Source organism: Lontra canadensis, unplaced genomic scaffold (genome assembly GCF_010015895.1).
Source record: "Lontra canadensis isolate GAN:19392208 unplaced genomic scaffold, GSC_riverotter_1.0 scaffold94, whole genome shotgun sequence".
NCBI classification, from domain to species: Eukaryota; Metazoa; Chordata; class Mammalia; order Carnivora; family Mustelidae; genus Lontra; species Lontra canadensis.
In genome coordinates this window covers 4,981,751-4,999,066 of record NW_022631088.1, presented here as the reverse complement: position 1 = coordinate 4,999,066, position 17,316 = coordinate 4,981,751, and the positions used below count along the sequence as shown (strand labels likewise).

Genomic DNA, 17,316 nt, shown 5'->3' with positions numbered 1-17,316 from the left:
TGATGAAGGCAAGAGAGGGGAGCCTGGGTCCAAAGAGACATGGCACAGCAGCTTCCCCAGCCTTGACGGCCTCCTGCAGACTGGGATGGGAACACACGAGTGCTGCTGACACCATGTCCTCCGTGGGGCCTGCGCAGTCCCCCAGCTGCTGACATGCTGCGGGTGCGTGGCCTCCTTCTGTCTTCCCGTCTACCCGGTCTCACCGTCTGTCAACCCACGGCAATCAGGCTTTAGCTCCAGCCTGAAGTTCACGGAGGCCACTCTTGCTAAGGTCACAGATGGTCTCCGAGTTGCCAAAGAGCACGTTTTGCACTCTTCCTCCAGCGGGTATCACAGCAGCAGCTCGCACGGTCGACCATGACCTCCTCTGGGGAGTGACTCAGTCCTCTGGCTTCCACGGCCCTGTGTTTGCTAAGTTCCGCGTTTGCTAGGTTCCACGTTTACCTCCTCTTCTCACGTCCTCTAACTCAGATCCCTTCAGTTTCTCCATTGGCCACATGCCCTGACCCCGGGCGCTCCCCTGATGCAGCTCAGCTTCCTCGTGTATCTACACACTCCCCCTGGGCGGACCTGCCTGCCTTAGCTCACCGCCAATGAGGGGACTTTGCCACGAGCCAACCACGGGCCGCCCTATTTCAGACCCAGCCTTCCACCACAAACAAAACATGAGCATCTGTTTGAAGGTCTCAGAAAGGTACCGAGATATCGAATACTTATAGGGGCAAATTTCCCAAGAGAAGGAAAATCCAAGGAGGTGAGCCCTGATCTTTGGTACGGGACCCCTCTTCAGGAGCTCCCGCTCAAAGGAACAGCTAACACACCCACTTTGCTGCTCAAGCCGGGGCGCTGGCCGCGTCCTCACTTCTTGGCTCTTGTGGTCTTCATTCCAAGCATTATCGAACTCTGAGGATTCTACCCACTAAAGATCTCTCGGATCTGTTCCTTCCTCTACCTCCCCCACCATGCTCTCTGGACGAGGGCTTCATGATTGCAAACACTTTCGTGCATTTTGGGCTCCGTGCCTCCAGGCTCAACGCACAGGGAGTCCAGCCTCCACCTGCTGCAAAAATGATGGTAGTAAAACACAAATCCGGCCATGTCACTCCTCTGCCTGGACTTGCACAAGTGACTCCGCTTAACGTGACGTGTGCGGCACAACGGCAAGGGCCTCCGTGGTTGCTTCCAGTATGCTGTCTGTCTCACCCTCCACCCCGTCCAGGCTGGAAGGGGATTCAGGTCTGAACCACACAGGACTAGTTTCTCAAGCACGCCAGGGCTTTCCGTTAGTGTCCTACCACGGACTTTGCGTTTCCTCCACCTGGAAAACCCTCCCCGCCACCGTCCGCCCCTCCCATGGTGCTCTCCCCATATGGAGAGAACAAGTAAAATCCCTATTTCATAAGTCACATCAAAATAAATTCAAACGAGCAGATTTTAATGGAGAAAAACAAAACCGTAAAAGCGCTGGCAGAAAACACACAGGAATAATTTTTTCCCTTTCAGGCAGGGGGTTGCCAACTACAACCTGAGGGTCAAATTCAGCTTACTGCTTATTTCTGTAAATAAAGTCTGGTGTTTTTTTTTTTTTTTAAATTTCTGCATGTCTTGTATTTTCCCCTCCATTCTTTTGAGTTTAATTCACTTTTTAAAAACCATTTGATTCCATTCTCACTTCTTTTTCTGTATATTTTGGACATATATATTATATACTTCTTTTAGATGTTTCAATATTGCTTATTTAAATACCATACAGATCACAGTTAATCTCCTGAACTTGAAACAACTCTAGTTTTTTTGTCAGAATTAAAAAATATATGTTTACTTTAAAAATATGGGAAAAGGAAAGCTTCAAAACCAGACTAGGCTGCTTGTTATGAATGTCTTGTGCACATTCTAAGTAGAAAAGCAAGCCTTTTTCCCAAAGGACGATGTCACTCGGACAGACGGACTGCAATTATAGAGGAAGGGTCTGAAACATAAAGGTGCTCATGGCAACTAGCAAAAAGAGGAAGTCCTGGAAGGGACACAGAGCAACGAGCAGGTACTTGGGGAGGAAGGCTCCGGGAGGTAAAGGACATGGCCTCAGGTCTGCGGTCGATGTCCGGCTGACCACCTGGGCGCCAAAGGGGGTTAGAACACACATGGCAGGATCTAAGAAGAGGGCATCACCACGGCTTCCAGAAAAGCCGCAGCTGCCGCTCATGAGCAGGTGGGTGTGCCCTTCCGGACTTCAACAAGGTCCCCTCGGGAGGATCTGCTTGCCAACGTGTACTAAGAAGCCTCGGCTAACAGCGCCCAGGACGGGGGAGGTCCAGGATGAGCAGCCACTCTGGCCCGTCCTGTTTTCGGAAGGGTCCCTCGTACCACTTTGAGGTTTGAGGTCCCCCAGGTGCACGCCAGCAAGACAGCCCTGCTTCCTGGCATCACAGGCATGGCCCGCACCCTCCACGCTCTCTCTCGCTTCTGCGCCAACTCGCTCTGCTGGGACTGCCTCCCCGCCGGGATGCTCGCTGAGGAAGTGATGACGCAACAGACTGGCCCTCGGACCACCGGCCACACCGCCTTCAGGGCGCTGGCTTGGCCATCTCCTCCTGCCAGTAACAGGCGACAGGCCTCTCGACCAGCACTGCCGCTCACTGCCACGGCCGCCTTTGGGCCTCGGGCACCCCTTGTCACCACTCTCCGTGGCCGATGTCCATAGTTCTGGCTTGAATGAACTCCCTTGTACATAAAGTTTTATCAGAAGACAGTGATGCCCTTTGTTCTCAAGTCGTCTGTGGGTTCCTCGCTGTTGTGACAACAGTCCAGAACCTTGAGGCCGGGAACACCTGCTCGGTAAAACCCTAAAATACTTACTCTCTGGCCCTTTACCCAAAAGGTTTCCTGACCCCCACATCAAAGGACTAAAAAAGGCAGATACTACTAACAGAGGAAAATGAAAGTTCCCGAGCACATAAAACTTCGAAACTAACCATCCTAAAAACACAAATAGTGGAAGTCAAGTAACAAACGGAGATCCCTGGCTAAAAGGGGCATCACCAAAAGATTGAAAAGTAAAAGTAAAATGAAATGGGCATAACAGACAAAAGGCGGATACTCAGGATATAACAAAGCTCACAATGGTGGGGAAAAGGTCAGCGTCCACACAGAAAAACGAGTGACTTTAGCATCTGATCTGAAAGAGGAGAAGGTAGAAAAGGGGGAGACTCACACGACAAGATGTTCTTGTTGGCAAGCCAGGGGGGCAACTAAAAAGTGATGGCTTCACGCTTTACCTTAAAAAAATGGCAAATATTTTTTTTAAAAACTCATCATACTCTGTATGGGTCAGGACTCACAGAAACAGGTAGTCTTGGGGGAAAACGATGGAACCCAGAATGTGAGCGACAGGCTTTGGGAGAAATGTGACTTTTGGAGAACGGGTCCGCGGCGCCTCACCCCGGGAAAGCTTAGCTCTGGGTGAAGCCGGAGCTCGGGCTGCCCTGCGGGTCCCCCCTCCCAGCGGGTTTCAAACCTACTTTTTTCCGGAGAGACGTGCGACTTCGACTGTCCCCGCACCAGCCTGCAGGTGGAGCCGTTGCCGGCGCAGACGCCACAGTTGTCCTCGCGGGCGCTGCTCCCCAGGCGACGGTCGCAGCCCACGGCCTGCGGACAGAAGCGGGCGTCAGGAGCCGGGAAGGGCCAAGCCGAGGGGCCCCCCTGCAGCCCCCCGGGGTGAGCCTCCTCCAGCCCACCGCTGTAGAAAGCAGGAGCGACAGACAGCCTTACAGGGCCCGGCTGTCAGGAATCTCACCAAGGCCCAGCCCCCCTCAAAGAGACTAATTAAAGCTGTCCCCTCCCTTTACATTTTCATTTACGTCTTTATTTGGAGTCATATTTTTGTGTACAGAAAATGAACGGAACATTACAGGCCCTGTTTCCTCTGCCCCCTCGCTCCCCACGCCTCCTCTCCCCGCTGAAGTCGATGCATTTCCATCTGGGTCATGTCTTACCTTCAACATTTTCCCCATTTGTATCTCAAGCCCCACATCCCACAGCTCAACATCTCCATTCTGTTTCCCTCTCTATTCTGTCTTTATCTGTCCTGTCCATCATTATTTATCTCTGTGAGCCTTCCTCTGTCATGAGCTCTCCACACGTACCTTTATAAGCCATTTCTTGATTTGAAACTTTCTTAACTTAAATATAATTTAGTTAACATACAGTGTGTTATTAGTTTCAGGGGGAGGATTTAGTGATTCATCAGTTGTCTGTAATACCTCAGTGCCCATCCACCAAGTGCCCCATCCCCCAACCCCCTCTCCAGCAACCCTCAGTATGTTCCCTAGAGTGAAGTCTCTTATGGTTTGCCTCCCTCTCTGTTTTCACCTTATTTCATTTTTCTTTCCCTTCCCCTGTGTTCATCTGTTCTGTTTCTTAAATTCCACATATGAGTGAAATCATATGGTATTTGTCTTTCCTTGACTGACTTATTTCACTTCACATAATACACTGTAGTTCACCCATGTCATTGCAAATGGCAGGAGTTCATTCTTTTTGATGGCTGAATAATATTCCTGTGTGTGTGTGTGTGTGTGTGTGTGTGTGCGTGTGTGTGCGTGTGTGTGTGATCTCTTCTTTATCCGTTCATCCCTGTATGCACATCTGGGCTCTTTGTAAACTATTCCTTAAATGCAGGAGAGGAATGAATGGGAGAGATGTCTCATAGCATATGCCTATACCACTACCTCTCAGTCCTTTGTGAATTATCTGTGTGTATGGATACGTGTGTGTCTCTACTAGATTGTGAGTTTCTGTCTATGAGGACATGGGCTAGGCGCACTTCTTTTTACTGTACAAATATGTCTTTTACATAATGTGCGCCAACTTATATTAAGTGGTGGGAGAGTTTATCCCTACCTCCCGTATCACTCAAACTCGTCTGCGTTTCTATACCTGGTGTTTAAGTGCAGGGACTCTGGAGGCAGACAGCCTCCCTGTCCGGCCCCTCCAACACTTTCAAGATGGCAGATGGCCAACAGTTCAAACTCTCAGAGACCCATCCTCCTCAAGACTAACACACAGATAATAATACATACTTCACATAGGGTGTAACAAGAATAAAATGAGAAAATGTACATAAAAACTCCTAGTACAGGCATTAGAACATTATAAAGGACTCAGTAAAAAAGACCCCCTTCTATCATCTCTGTTTTTCATTTTGTTTTGACTCCTGGGCACGGCCCCTGTGTTTCAGCGTGGGGAGCTGCTGAATCACGGCACCCAAGGTGTTGAAGACGGAATAAAACTGGAGGGAGTTGAAAACACATCTACGGACTATTCTTTCCAAAATTCTGGTGCTGAAGGGAAGGAGAAAGATCAAATAAAAGTTTCAGGGAGAGGCAGGAAAAGTTCCAAGGAAGTTTAAGGAAAAGCCTGTGATTAAAGATATTTTTAAATTCACAAAGGGCTGTCATGAAGAAAGGGTTTACATTTGTTCCTTGTACTTCCAAACAGTGAAAGCTACAGGTTTAAGCCTAAGTTTAGATCAACATCAGAAAGTTGGAAAAGTCAGAGTTATCCAACAACAAGCGTTCAACCATGAGCTGAGTAGGAGTCTTCTTGGCGGGAAAACTGGGGAGGGGATTAAATTCTCTGTGGAGTCACTAAATCCAAAGGCTTTCAAGATCCTTTCATCCTGATTATATAATTTTATAAAGGTGGTAATGAAATACTAAGAATAATAGTTGATTTTTACTGAGTGCCTCCATGTGTCTGGCACTATGCCAAGCACGTCACAACAGAGTCTTCACAGCAACCTGACAACACAGGTGGTGTCTCCTGTCCCTATTTTACAAATAAGGCACTTGAATGTCAGTGAGGTTAAATGACTTGCCAGCATCACAGAGCCAATCAATAGGGTCAGTAATGACCAGAAAACCCAGGTCGGCTGACATCAGAATCTTACACCATGCTATGCCTTCCGCACCTTTAGTACCAGTAGACGGACCACAAAGAACCGAGTCACACGGGCAATTTTATTAATATTTACCAGTACATGTGGAACAAATTAAGAGAGATTGATTCTGGAAACACACTTACATGGTTGGGATTCAATCAGTGAGTAACTTGTGTTCATGCAACTTTCTCCAAGGGGAGTAATTCTACCATTAAGTTATAGAAACCCTGTTCTTGAGCCAAGCTCTGTCCTCACAATTTCGGTCCCTGAGCGTTCTGCATTTCATGAGAATGAGAATCACCCTCTATCTGGTCATCCAGAAAGGGTGTGGGTTTAGGAGCTAGGATGGGCTTGTTTTGAAGAGCGTTTAGGGCCTTGTAAGATCTTAGGCAAGCAAACACCTCCCTGAGCACTCACATTTGTTTTGGAATTTCATTTCAAGTGACAGTTCATCCAAATCTTACAGCCAAAAAAAGCAGTGAAAACATCACAGAAAAATAATATCTGAGAAGAAGCTCCAGTTGCCTTGTGATCCACAGGGTCTAAGTCAGAACTGCCCTTGAAACCGAGGGACTACTGAATGTGGGCTCTCGGACCTCATCGTCATCCATAATAAGCAACATTTGAAAAGCTGCGCTAGGAGTTTTCAACCTCTGTGACATCTCCTGAAGTCAAGATCTCTACTTGCAATGATTTTAAAAACATGAATTGATAAAATGTGTCAAAAAATTTATTAAAAACTATTAAGTGACCAATTTTTACACAGGCAGGCACTCCACGGTATAATTTAACAAGACAAGGCCCATATCCTACAGCGCAGCTAATGAGACAACTTTCACAAGATATCGGACTTAAACGAATATTTAAAATACATGAGCCATGCTTTCGGGAATAAATACTCCTACAGAAATCATCACTTCAGCTAAGGAGTGTTTCACCATTTCTGCATACGAATTCCTAACCAAATAAAAGAACATAGCATTTAAATAAGTGGCATCACTCCATGTTAAACCAATGAATCTTTCGAGGTAATTCTAATTTAATCCTTCTAGAATCAATTTTTTGAGTCACCTTCTGCTTGAGAGCTCTTGAAAGTTGGATTCTACCATAGAAAATACTTTACATTCCTGCCTTGAAAATCAGAGTGTATGGAGCTCTGCGGTGGTCATCATAGATGTTCTAAAATACGGAGCTTCTCCTTTCAGCCCATAGGAGGACTACACATCCCCATTCCCTTAGAAGTTAAGTGTGGTCTTGACCGTCTTGGGTCATCTTTAACTGTTTTAAGGCACTGAACTTTGGCAGTTGTCTGTTAGCACAGGAAAGCCAGGCAGGTGTCAGAGCACAATTTAGCTGTTAGTGGATAAGGCAAGGTCATTAACAGCAACGTGTTATTTTCAACTGGACATTTCATGTCAAAATCCAGACTTCCAGCTTCTGTTGACAAACAGAAGCCCTGGTGTGTTTATGGGTAGATCCCCCCTTCACAGTGAGCAGGTCCCAACAGCCCTCCCGCTCAGCATGACCACGCCCGAGGACCCTGTCTCCGAGCGTCTGCTAAGCCTGATGGTGCTGTGGTACAGGACCCACCTAGCATCCTGGCCGTCCTTTCCCAGAACCGCATCTCACGGTCCATTACAAACTCCAGCCACATCTCCAGCCACACAGAAAGTACACGTGTCATCAGCACAGCACAGTGGTTTCAGAATCTCTTTTTTCAAATCCGGAAAATTCCTTAGCCTCTTCAAAGCTCGTTTCCAAGTGGGGACGATGACCGTACCTATGTCACACGTGTGAGGAGCTCACACAGCCAAGAGCTTTAGACGACACCTGGTACTTACTAGACACCCAGCGGATGTCAGTTGCTATTAGTTTTACCGTAACTACAACGTGGCTTCTTCATCTACTCCGCTGTCAGGAAACTCGATAAACAAGCACAATAAATCAGCGCTCAGTTTTCAGCAGCCAAGCTATCTCCTGTCACTGCCCAAAGAATCGGCCTACCCATCAGCATCACAAAAACAGAAGAGGAAGTGCACTTTCAAAATGAACTAATTCAGTACTGAAAACCACATTTTTCCTGCAAGCCCCATCAAGCCCTGGAAATTACTGGAGCCAACGCAGCCTCGGACATAATGAAAAGGGAGCTGTGGTCAGCAAGTGCAAGGAGGGACCAGGGAAAGGGAGCCTGTGCTGGATGCGGGCCTCCTGGGTGACAGTGACTGGGCTGGATTCACGGAATGGTGTTCGCGAAAGGACTGGTTTAAAACAGGACCTGTGAGAATAATTACTCCTTTTTTACCTACTTGAAAAGCCCAAGGCTGAGAGATGGTATGAATGAAGACCACAGAAAATGAGTATATCCTGCCACCGGCATCCACACCAACCACGTCACAGAGACTGCTTGAGCTGAGATCGCCAACGGGATTGGTTTGGCCCAAATAAAGCAAGCACATTTCCCTTCTTATCCTCTTGACTCCTCCAAAATATCGGACACTGCTGACTCTCCTTCTTAAACACTCCCCGACCCTTCACTTGTTTTTTCTCACTTCGCTATTATACAGAAGTTCTGCCCCATCAAGGGCACCCCTTCCAACACTTGCTCCTCAAACGGTGGGGCCATTTCCATTTCTGTCATTGGAAACCTGCTTTTCTTATTCAGTCTTCAGTGACATATGTTGGCTTTAACCAATGAAGTTAAAGCTGCTATAGATAGCAAGAGTAGCCAAGAGCGTAGGTCGAAGGCAGTGGGGACCATAGGTGTAAGAGTTTTCTGGCACTTTGCAGAATTGGAGAAACAGTACAAAGGGGGGGAAGAGTGGAATCTTTGAGGAGAGGTCAATAGGAGATTCCCAAATAAAAAAGAAAAAAGAAAAAAAGACTGAAAAATTTAAAAAAAAAAACAAACAGAATATCCAAGGACTGTGGGACAGCTACAGTGAGTGTGGCCTGAGTGAAGTGGGAACAGCAGGAGGAGAAGAGAGAGATAAAGGAAGCAAAGAAGCATTTCAAGCAATAACGACTGAGAATTTTCCCCCAATTAATGTCAGACACAGAACCATAGGGCCAGGAGGCTCAAAGAACACCGAGAAAGATAAATGCCAAAAAGACTACATGTTAGCTCTCACGTTCAAACTGCAAAAAATCGAAGATAAAAACCAAATCTGGAAAGAAGCCAGAGGAATAAAACACCTTATCTATAAAGCAGCAAAGACAAGCATTACATCGGGCTTCTCCCAAGAAAACATGTGAGCAAGAAGAAGGTAGAGTAAAATATTTTAAGTGCTGAGAGAAGAAAAACTATCAACCTAGAATTCTGTGCCCTACGAAACTATCCTTCAAAAGTGAGAAAGAAATCAAGACGTTCTCAGGCAAACAAAAATTGAGGGAATTTTTCTGCTAACGGACCTAGTTCTTCAGAGTAAGAAGTGATATGGGTTGGAAATGTGGATCTATATAAAGAAAGGAAATGCATCGGAGAGTGAATAAAGGAAGGTAAAATAAAGACATTATTTTTTCTTATTCTTAATAGCTCTTGATGACTACAGTTTATCAAAATGATAATAGCAACAATGTGTTTGATTGTGTATCCTTACACATGTATATTTGCGTAGCTATGGGCTTACATATGCTTATGGGTAAGTGGGATGAATGACAGAATTGATACAAAGGATGTAGGGGGGTAATCAGGATTCTATTGTTGCTATTACTTTGCTGCAGGTATTTTCACTATACCCATGAAGCAGTACAGTGTTATTTGAAAGTAAATTTGGATTAGTTATACATATATGCTACAAGCTGTAGGGCCACTACTAAAAAAGGCAAAAAAAAAAAAAAAAGATAACTGATGTATTAAATAGGGAAAGAAAATGCATTCATATAAAATACTCAATTAAAACTGCAAAAAAACAGAACAGAGAACAAAATATAGGAATGTAGAACAAGGTTAGCAAATACAAAACAGTAACAAATATGGCAAATATTAATCCAACTATATCAATAATCGCTTTAAACATCACTGGCCTAAATGTACCAATTAAAAGATGAAGATTGTCAGAGTGGATCAAAAAACAAGATCCAGTTACCACTGTCTACAGAAATCCCCTTCTAAATATAAAGACATAAACAGATTAAAAGGATGGCAAAAAATATGGCATGCTAGCATTAATCAAAATAAAGCAGGAGTAGGTGTATTGATTTTAGACAGAGCAGACTTCTGAGGAAGGAAGTTATCAGGTTTAAGAGGGGAATTTATGGAATGATAGCAGGAACAATATTTCAAGAAGACATATAATCCTTAATGCATATGTGCCAAATGAGAATGTCAAAACGCATGAGACAAAAACTGATAGAACTGCAAGGAAAAACAGACAAATCCACTACTAGAGTAGGGAGAATTCAGAACCCACCTATCAGAAATGGACAGATGCAGCAAGGAGAAATCAGTGAAAACATGGCTGAACTCAGCAGCATCATCAAAAAAATGGATATAATTGATATCTTCTTGACTGCTTCCTCTAAGAACTGCAGGATGAACTTTCCTCTCAAGCTCACACGGGACATTTACCAAGAAAGACCACATCCTGGGACACAAAACGCACCTTAACAGATCTTTTTAAAAAAATGGAATCATACAACATCTTCTCTCTGACCACATTGGACTTAAACTTGGAATCGGTATCAGAAATATAGCTGGAAAATTCCAAAATACTCGGATATTAAACAACATACTTCTTTTCCTAAGATTTTATTTACTTATTTATTTATTTGAGAGAGACAGACAGACAGAGAGGGCATGCACAGGAGAGCACAGCAGGTTCCCCACTGAGCAGGGAGACTGACACAGGGATCATGACCTGAGCCGAAGGCAGGTACTGAACTCACTGAGCCACCCAGGTGCCCCTAAACAACATATTTCTAAATAACACAGAGTCAAAGACGAGATCTCAAGAGAAATTTTAAGATACTTTGAGGAACATGAAAATACTATTTATCAAAATATGTGGGAATGAAGTAAAAGCTGTGCTTACAGGGAAATTTATGGCACTGAATGCATATGTAAGAAAAGAAGAAAAATTCAGAATCAATCATGTAAGCTCCCACCTTAGGAAATCAGAAAAAATGAACAAATTAAATACAAAATAATAATAAAAAGAAAAATAATGAAAACTAGAGCAGAAATCAGTGAAATTGAAAACAGGAAATAAAGAAAATCAATGAAACCAAAAGCTGTTTTTTTAAAAGATCACTCAAATCCCAAGTCTCTAACAGGCTAACTAAGGAAAAAAAGAAGATACAAATTACTAATATCAGAAATGAAAGAGGGGACCTGCACTACAGATCCCATGGATATTGAAAAGATAACAAAGGAATATTATAAACGATTCTGTGCCTTCAAATTTGATAACCTAGATGAAATGGACCAATTCCTTGAAAGACACAATCTGCCAAAACTCACAGAAGAAAAATCAATCTGAATGGGTCTCTATCTATTAAAGAAATTTAACCAATAATTAATAACCTTCCAAGACAGATAACATGAGGTGCAGATGCGTGCATTGGCGAATTCTGCCAAGCATTTAGGAAATTATACCAATTCTCTACGATCTCTTTCAGAAAAAGAGGAGAGAATACTTCTTAACTCATTCTACGAGAATAGCATTTCCCCGAATGCCAAAACCAGATAAAGATGTTACAAGAAACCTACAGACCGATTTCTCATGAAAATTAAATGTACTACCACAAAAAATTTTGTACAAGAATTATACGAGGAAAATTACAAAACTCTGATGAAAGTAATTTAAAAAGAACTAAATGAATGGAGAGGTAGTCCTTGTTTGTGGACAGGAAGACTCAGTGTTGGCAGGACGTTAGTTCTTCTCAACTTGATTCCAAGAAGTCATCCTGTGGATACTGACAGATTGACCCAAAAGTTTACGGAGAATGTTCACAGCAGCAGTGGCCACAGTCGCCAAACTGTGGAAAGAACCAAGATGCCCTTCAACGGCGAATGGATAAGGAAGATGTGGTCCATATACACTATGGAGTATTACGCCTCCATCAGAAAGGATGAACACCCAGCTTTTGTAGCAACGTGGACGGTACTGGAGGAGATTACACTGATTTAAATAAGTCAAGCAGAGAAAGTCAGTTATCATACGGTTTCACTTACTTGTGGAGCATAAGGAATAACATGGAGGACATGGGGAGATGGAGAGCAGAAGGGAGTTGAGGGAAGTCAGAGGGAGAGATGAACCATGAGAGACTGTGGACTCAGAAACAAACTGAGGGTTTTGGAGGGGGGGGTGGGGGAATGGGGGAGCCTGGTGGTGTGAATTGTGGAGGGCACATATTGCATGGAGCACTGAGAGTGGTGCATAAAAAATGAATTCTGGAACACTGAAAAGAAATTTAAAGGAAAAAAAAGTTTATAGAGAGAGAGGGAAAGGACCCAGAATAGTCAAGACAATACGGAAGGAGAAGAACAGTGTCAGAAAACTGACACTACCCAACTTTAAGACTTACTATAAAGTTAAAGTAATCACAACAGTGTCGTACTGGCAAAAGAGGAGACAAACAAATCAATGGAAAATAATAGAGAGCATGGAAATGCATTAATACAGTCACCTGATCTTCGACAAAGGAGAAAAGGCAATACAACAGAGAAGAGATCATCTTTCCAACAAAAGGACTAGAATAACTGCACATCCACAGGCAAAAGAAAAAGTATCTAGAGACAGACTTAAATCCTTCACAAACATTAATTCAAAATGAATCCCACACCTAGATATAAAACACAAAATTATAAAACTCCTAGAAGATAAAATGGGAGAAAAATCTAGTTGACCTGGAGCATGATGATGACTTTTTAGATACAATACCAAAGGCACAATGCCTAGAAAAGAAATAATTGTTAAGCTGGACTTCATTGAAAATTAAAAACTTCTGCTCTATAAAAGACACAGTCAAGAACATGAGAAGATGAGTTACACTGGGAGAAAAATATTTGCAAAAGACTGTTACCCAAAAGACACAAATATCTCTCAATGATAGAAAATGAACAACTCAGTTTAAAAATGGGTAAAAGAGTGGCACCTGCATGGCTCAGTGGGTTAAAGCCTCAGCCTTTGGCTGGCTCAGGTCATGATCCCAGGGTCCTGGGATGGAGCCCCACATTGGGCTCTCTGCTCAGCAGGGAGCCTGCTTCCCCCTCTCTCTGCCTTCATCTCTGCCTACTTGTGATCTCTGTCTGTGAAATAAATAAATGAGATCTTTTTAAAAAAATGGGTAAAAGAGCTTAACAGTTACCTCATCAAAGAGGATATATAGATGGCAAATAAGCAGAAGAAAAGATATTAAACCCCGTATTTCATTAAGGGAATTACAAATCAAAGCAACGATGAAATGACACTACACACTTACTAGACGCCCAAATCTGGAGGAAGGACCCCACCACATGCTGGCAAGGATGTGGGACAAGACAAAGTCTCATTCATCGCTGGTGGGAGTGCAAAATGGTCACTTTGCAAGACAGTTTGGCACTTTCTTATGAAACTAAACATACTCCTACCGTGAGCCAACGATTATACTCCTTGGTGTTTTCCCAAATGTGTCAAAAATTTGTGTCCATACAAAAATCTGCACATGGATGTTTAAAGCAGCTTTATGGCTTTGGTTTAAAGCCAAAACTTGGGAGCAACCAAGATGTCCTTCAGTAGGAAAGTAAAATGTAGTTCATCCAGACAATGGGGTGTCAGTCATTGATAAAAAGAAATGAGCTGCCAGGTTATGGAAGACACGGAGGATACTAAAATGCACACTACTAAGTAAAAGAAGTCAATCTGAGAAGCATACACGCTCTGTGATTCCAACTGTATGACATTCTGGAAAAGGCAAAACTACGGAGACAATAGAAAGATCGGTGCTTGCCAAGGGTTAGCAGGGGAGGCAAGGAACAGGCAGAACACAGAGGGCTTTCAGGGCAGTGAAACTGCTTTGTAAGACACTCCACTGGTAGAAGCAGTCAACAGACATTCGCCAAAACCCACAGAACACATATCACCAAGAGTCAGCACAGACCTTGGGTGGTAATGATGTGTCAACGTAGGCTCATTGATCAAAACAGATGGACCACTCTGATGCGGGATTTCATAGCGGGCAAGGTTATGCGTATGAAGTGCCAGGGGACAGATGGGAATTCTCTGTACCTTCTACTCAATTTCGCTGTGAATCTAGAAAATTAAGTCTATTTTTTAAGAAGCGTGGGTGTCCAGGAAGAGCCTGAAAAGCCAAACGAGGACCGCAGATTTCACTGTCGAGGCCGTGATAAGTCATCGAAGGATTTCAGTCGGGGAGTGACCAACTCTTACAATGAAACGGTCTTGGGTTTTGAAGCAATCGCTTCAGGTGCCGGGTGGAGAATGGACCCTCACGGGACCATCGTGGGAGCTGGAAGCGCAGGAGAGGAGGCTAGCGATGTGATTTAGGTCAGAGTTGATGGAGGCATAGACCAAAAAAGAAGTCATGCAGACAGAAAGGAATGGTGGATTTAAAAGAAAAAAAAAAAAGACTTTGAACACAGAATGACAATGGATTAGATGTGTGTGTTGACAGAGGGGACTCAAGAAGGACTCCAAAATGGTGCGGTGAGCAACGGGAGGCCACTTTCTAGATGAGCAGATGGAGGCAGGAGAGGCAACTTCGAAGAGCAAGGTCATGGCTCGTCTTTGACCATGTGACCCCCAAGATGGCTGGTAGTGGGCGACACTTGGTAGGTGGTTGGGTGTTGTCCTTATTCATACTGTTTTTCTTAGGAGCATAATAGGGTATGGAATCCTAGACACAATTCTTTTAAAATATGCCTCCAGAGATTAAGGGAACGGCGGTAGAGTCTCATCATTTCCCTGCCATCCCCATCCGATCTCAGCAACCTGGCCCGGGGCCCTGGATCCTCACAGCCACTGCGAGCTGGGGAAGGGGGTGGGGTTCTGCATCTCCATTACCTGCTTCACAGCGTTGCAAACTCCACTCCGAAAAATCTACCAGAATGCACTCACGCTCATTTTTTTAGTAAGTCAGTCATTGCTCCCAAAGACACAAATCAACAAATTAATTTTAATAAAACAGTACGTTGTTAAAAGGCTTCCCAAACCCATCCATATTATCCTTCCCAAGTTGTGGTTCTCTAACTGGGGTCCCTAGGGCAGCAGCCTCAGCATCTCCCTTGAACTTGTCAGAAATGCAAATTATGGGGCTCCAGCCCAGACCCACTCGGTCAGAGATTCTGGGGATGGGGGTCCCGCACCCTGTGTTTTAACAAGTCCTTTGGGCGATTCTGATGCCATTTCAAGCTGGAGCACCACTGACCTAGAGAAACCATACGGTGTCATCTACTGCAGTCTTCTGAGTCTACCTGGACAAAGTTTATGCTTTTTTAAATAAATAAAACATAATTTGAAGGTGAGTGATGCTGTCTGCCATATTTTTTTTTTTTTTACATGAAAAGTATCAGAAGCAACGTTTCATCTGCATGAACAAAAGAAGAGAGCCAGGCTCGGTAGGGAGAGTGGGCGTGGCGCTGCCGGACCTGGGGTACGGGAAGTAGGTGTGGCTCACCTGACAGATGCCACTGATGCACATGTCCAGGGAGTCCGTGCTGCAGCGAGTCCCATCCAGGACCTTGGGAGCCAGCTCCACTACCAAGCTCTGTCCCCGTGCGTGACACTTGAGTGCGCAGGGGGCAGCCGGATCGTTGTACCGGGGAAGCCATTCGTAGTAACGGCCCTGATACTGGACGTCGTTGTAGGCAGAGCACTGCTGGGCTCGGAAGTCCTCGGCATCCGGAGGGCAGTCCTGTGAGCAGAGGAGAAGGGCCACACGCACATCACTCGGGTAGATCGGCCACCAAAGGGCAGAACAACTTCCCAAGAGTCGCACGAGACCAGACCCCGCCACTGGCCTCTCCCCGGGAGTCACCTCATTTCTTCACCTTATGTAAAAGCTCTCTTTTGACCGTCTTGCTTTGAATTTTTCCAGGGGACTCCAGGTCTTTATGGGGAATGTTAATTATGATCCGTGCCTTCAAGAACGGTTTCGGTGGGAAGGGTTGCTTGTCCCTGCTTTGGCACCAAACTGCCAAGCTTTGTGAGAACTTGTGTTTGTTTCTTTGTTTCTGTTTTTGTGTTGGTTAATTCAGGTGCCCTTCTTCCCTCCTGGTGGGCCCCCCTCCCCAACCCCGTCCTTTCCACTGGAACCAAGGGCCTGCCTTCAACCCACTGGAGGATGGAAAGAGAAAACGGGGCTCTTTCAAATTCTGTCTACAACAACAGCAAGGAAATTCTAAGTAAAAGCTCTAGGGAGCTCTCATATTAACAGTAAAAAGTGTTGGTGCAAGTTTTGATGACTCAGAAACCTTTTTACTTAATTACCAATCCCCCCCACCCAAGCCAGATGCTGGCGGACCAATGTTACTTTACTCTTCAGAGTTGAGTACAAACTGCCTAATTGACAGGAATTCGTTAATCCTATACAAACTTCCCAATGAAAGGAAACAGATATGGAAAGGCAACAAATTATTTTGTGTTGCTTTTCTTATTGTAAAAATAATCAATGGTTGTTATAAAACCTTTGGGAAATAGTTTCTATTAAAAAAAAGAAGAAGAAAAGAAGAAGAATAGGGGTGCCTGTGTGGCTCAGTGGATTAAAGCCTCTGCCTTCGGCTCAGGTCACGGTCCCGGGGTCCTGGGATCGAGTCCCGCATCAGGCTCTCTACTCATCGGGGAGCCTGCTTCCTCCTCCCTCTCTCTCTCTGCCTGCCTCTCTGCCTGCTTGTGATCTCTGTCTGTCAAATAAATAAAACCTTTTAAAAAATTAAAAAAATAAAAGAATAAAGGACAAAGATCCTTGTACCTAAAGCCTTACACAAATCCTTGATGATTTCCCAAAAACAAATTTCTGGAAACAAAATTTCTGAGAAAAAGGGTGTGTTTGATGAGCTTTTCAAAACATTGCCAAATTGCCCTCCAGGAATTTCCCTCCTTATTATCACCAGGCTCCCTAAGTTCCCTTTTTTTCCCCAATCTCTCTTCTCAGCTTGGGTGCTATAATTTGCTAACAGTTTTCTAATCATGTTAAATAGAATTTCATTGTTTTAATTTACATTTCCTTTCATATCCTAGATTTGATAGCTTTCACGTATATTTGCTTTTTGTATTAACTCTTCAAAAATTTCCTGTTTTCTGTCCTTCATTTATCTATTGGGATGTTTGACTTTTTTACTATTTTTAACAGATAAGAGTATCAACCTTCCTAATGAGGTTATCAACCCTTTGTCATCTGTACTGGAAATATTTTCCCCATTTGATTTTGGTTTGGGGACT

General features: G+C 44.3%; 1 protein-coding gene across 1 annotated transcript in view; it reads right to left on the bottom strand.

The window, feature by feature from the left end:
• Positions 1–17,316, bottom strand: part of ADAMTSL3 (ADAMTS like 3) — a 333,555-nt gene that overhangs the window by 177,019 nt on the left and 139,220 nt on the right. The window contains exons 6-7 of the mRNA XM_032836843.1: positions 15,554–15,790; positions 3,519–3,645 (exon numbers count right to left, since the gene is read on the bottom strand). Coding sequence (XP_032692734.1) covers positions 3,519–3,645; positions 15,554–15,790 — 364 coding nt within the window. The remainder of the gene's footprint in view (positions 1–3,518; positions 3,646–15,553; positions 15,791–17,316) is intronic.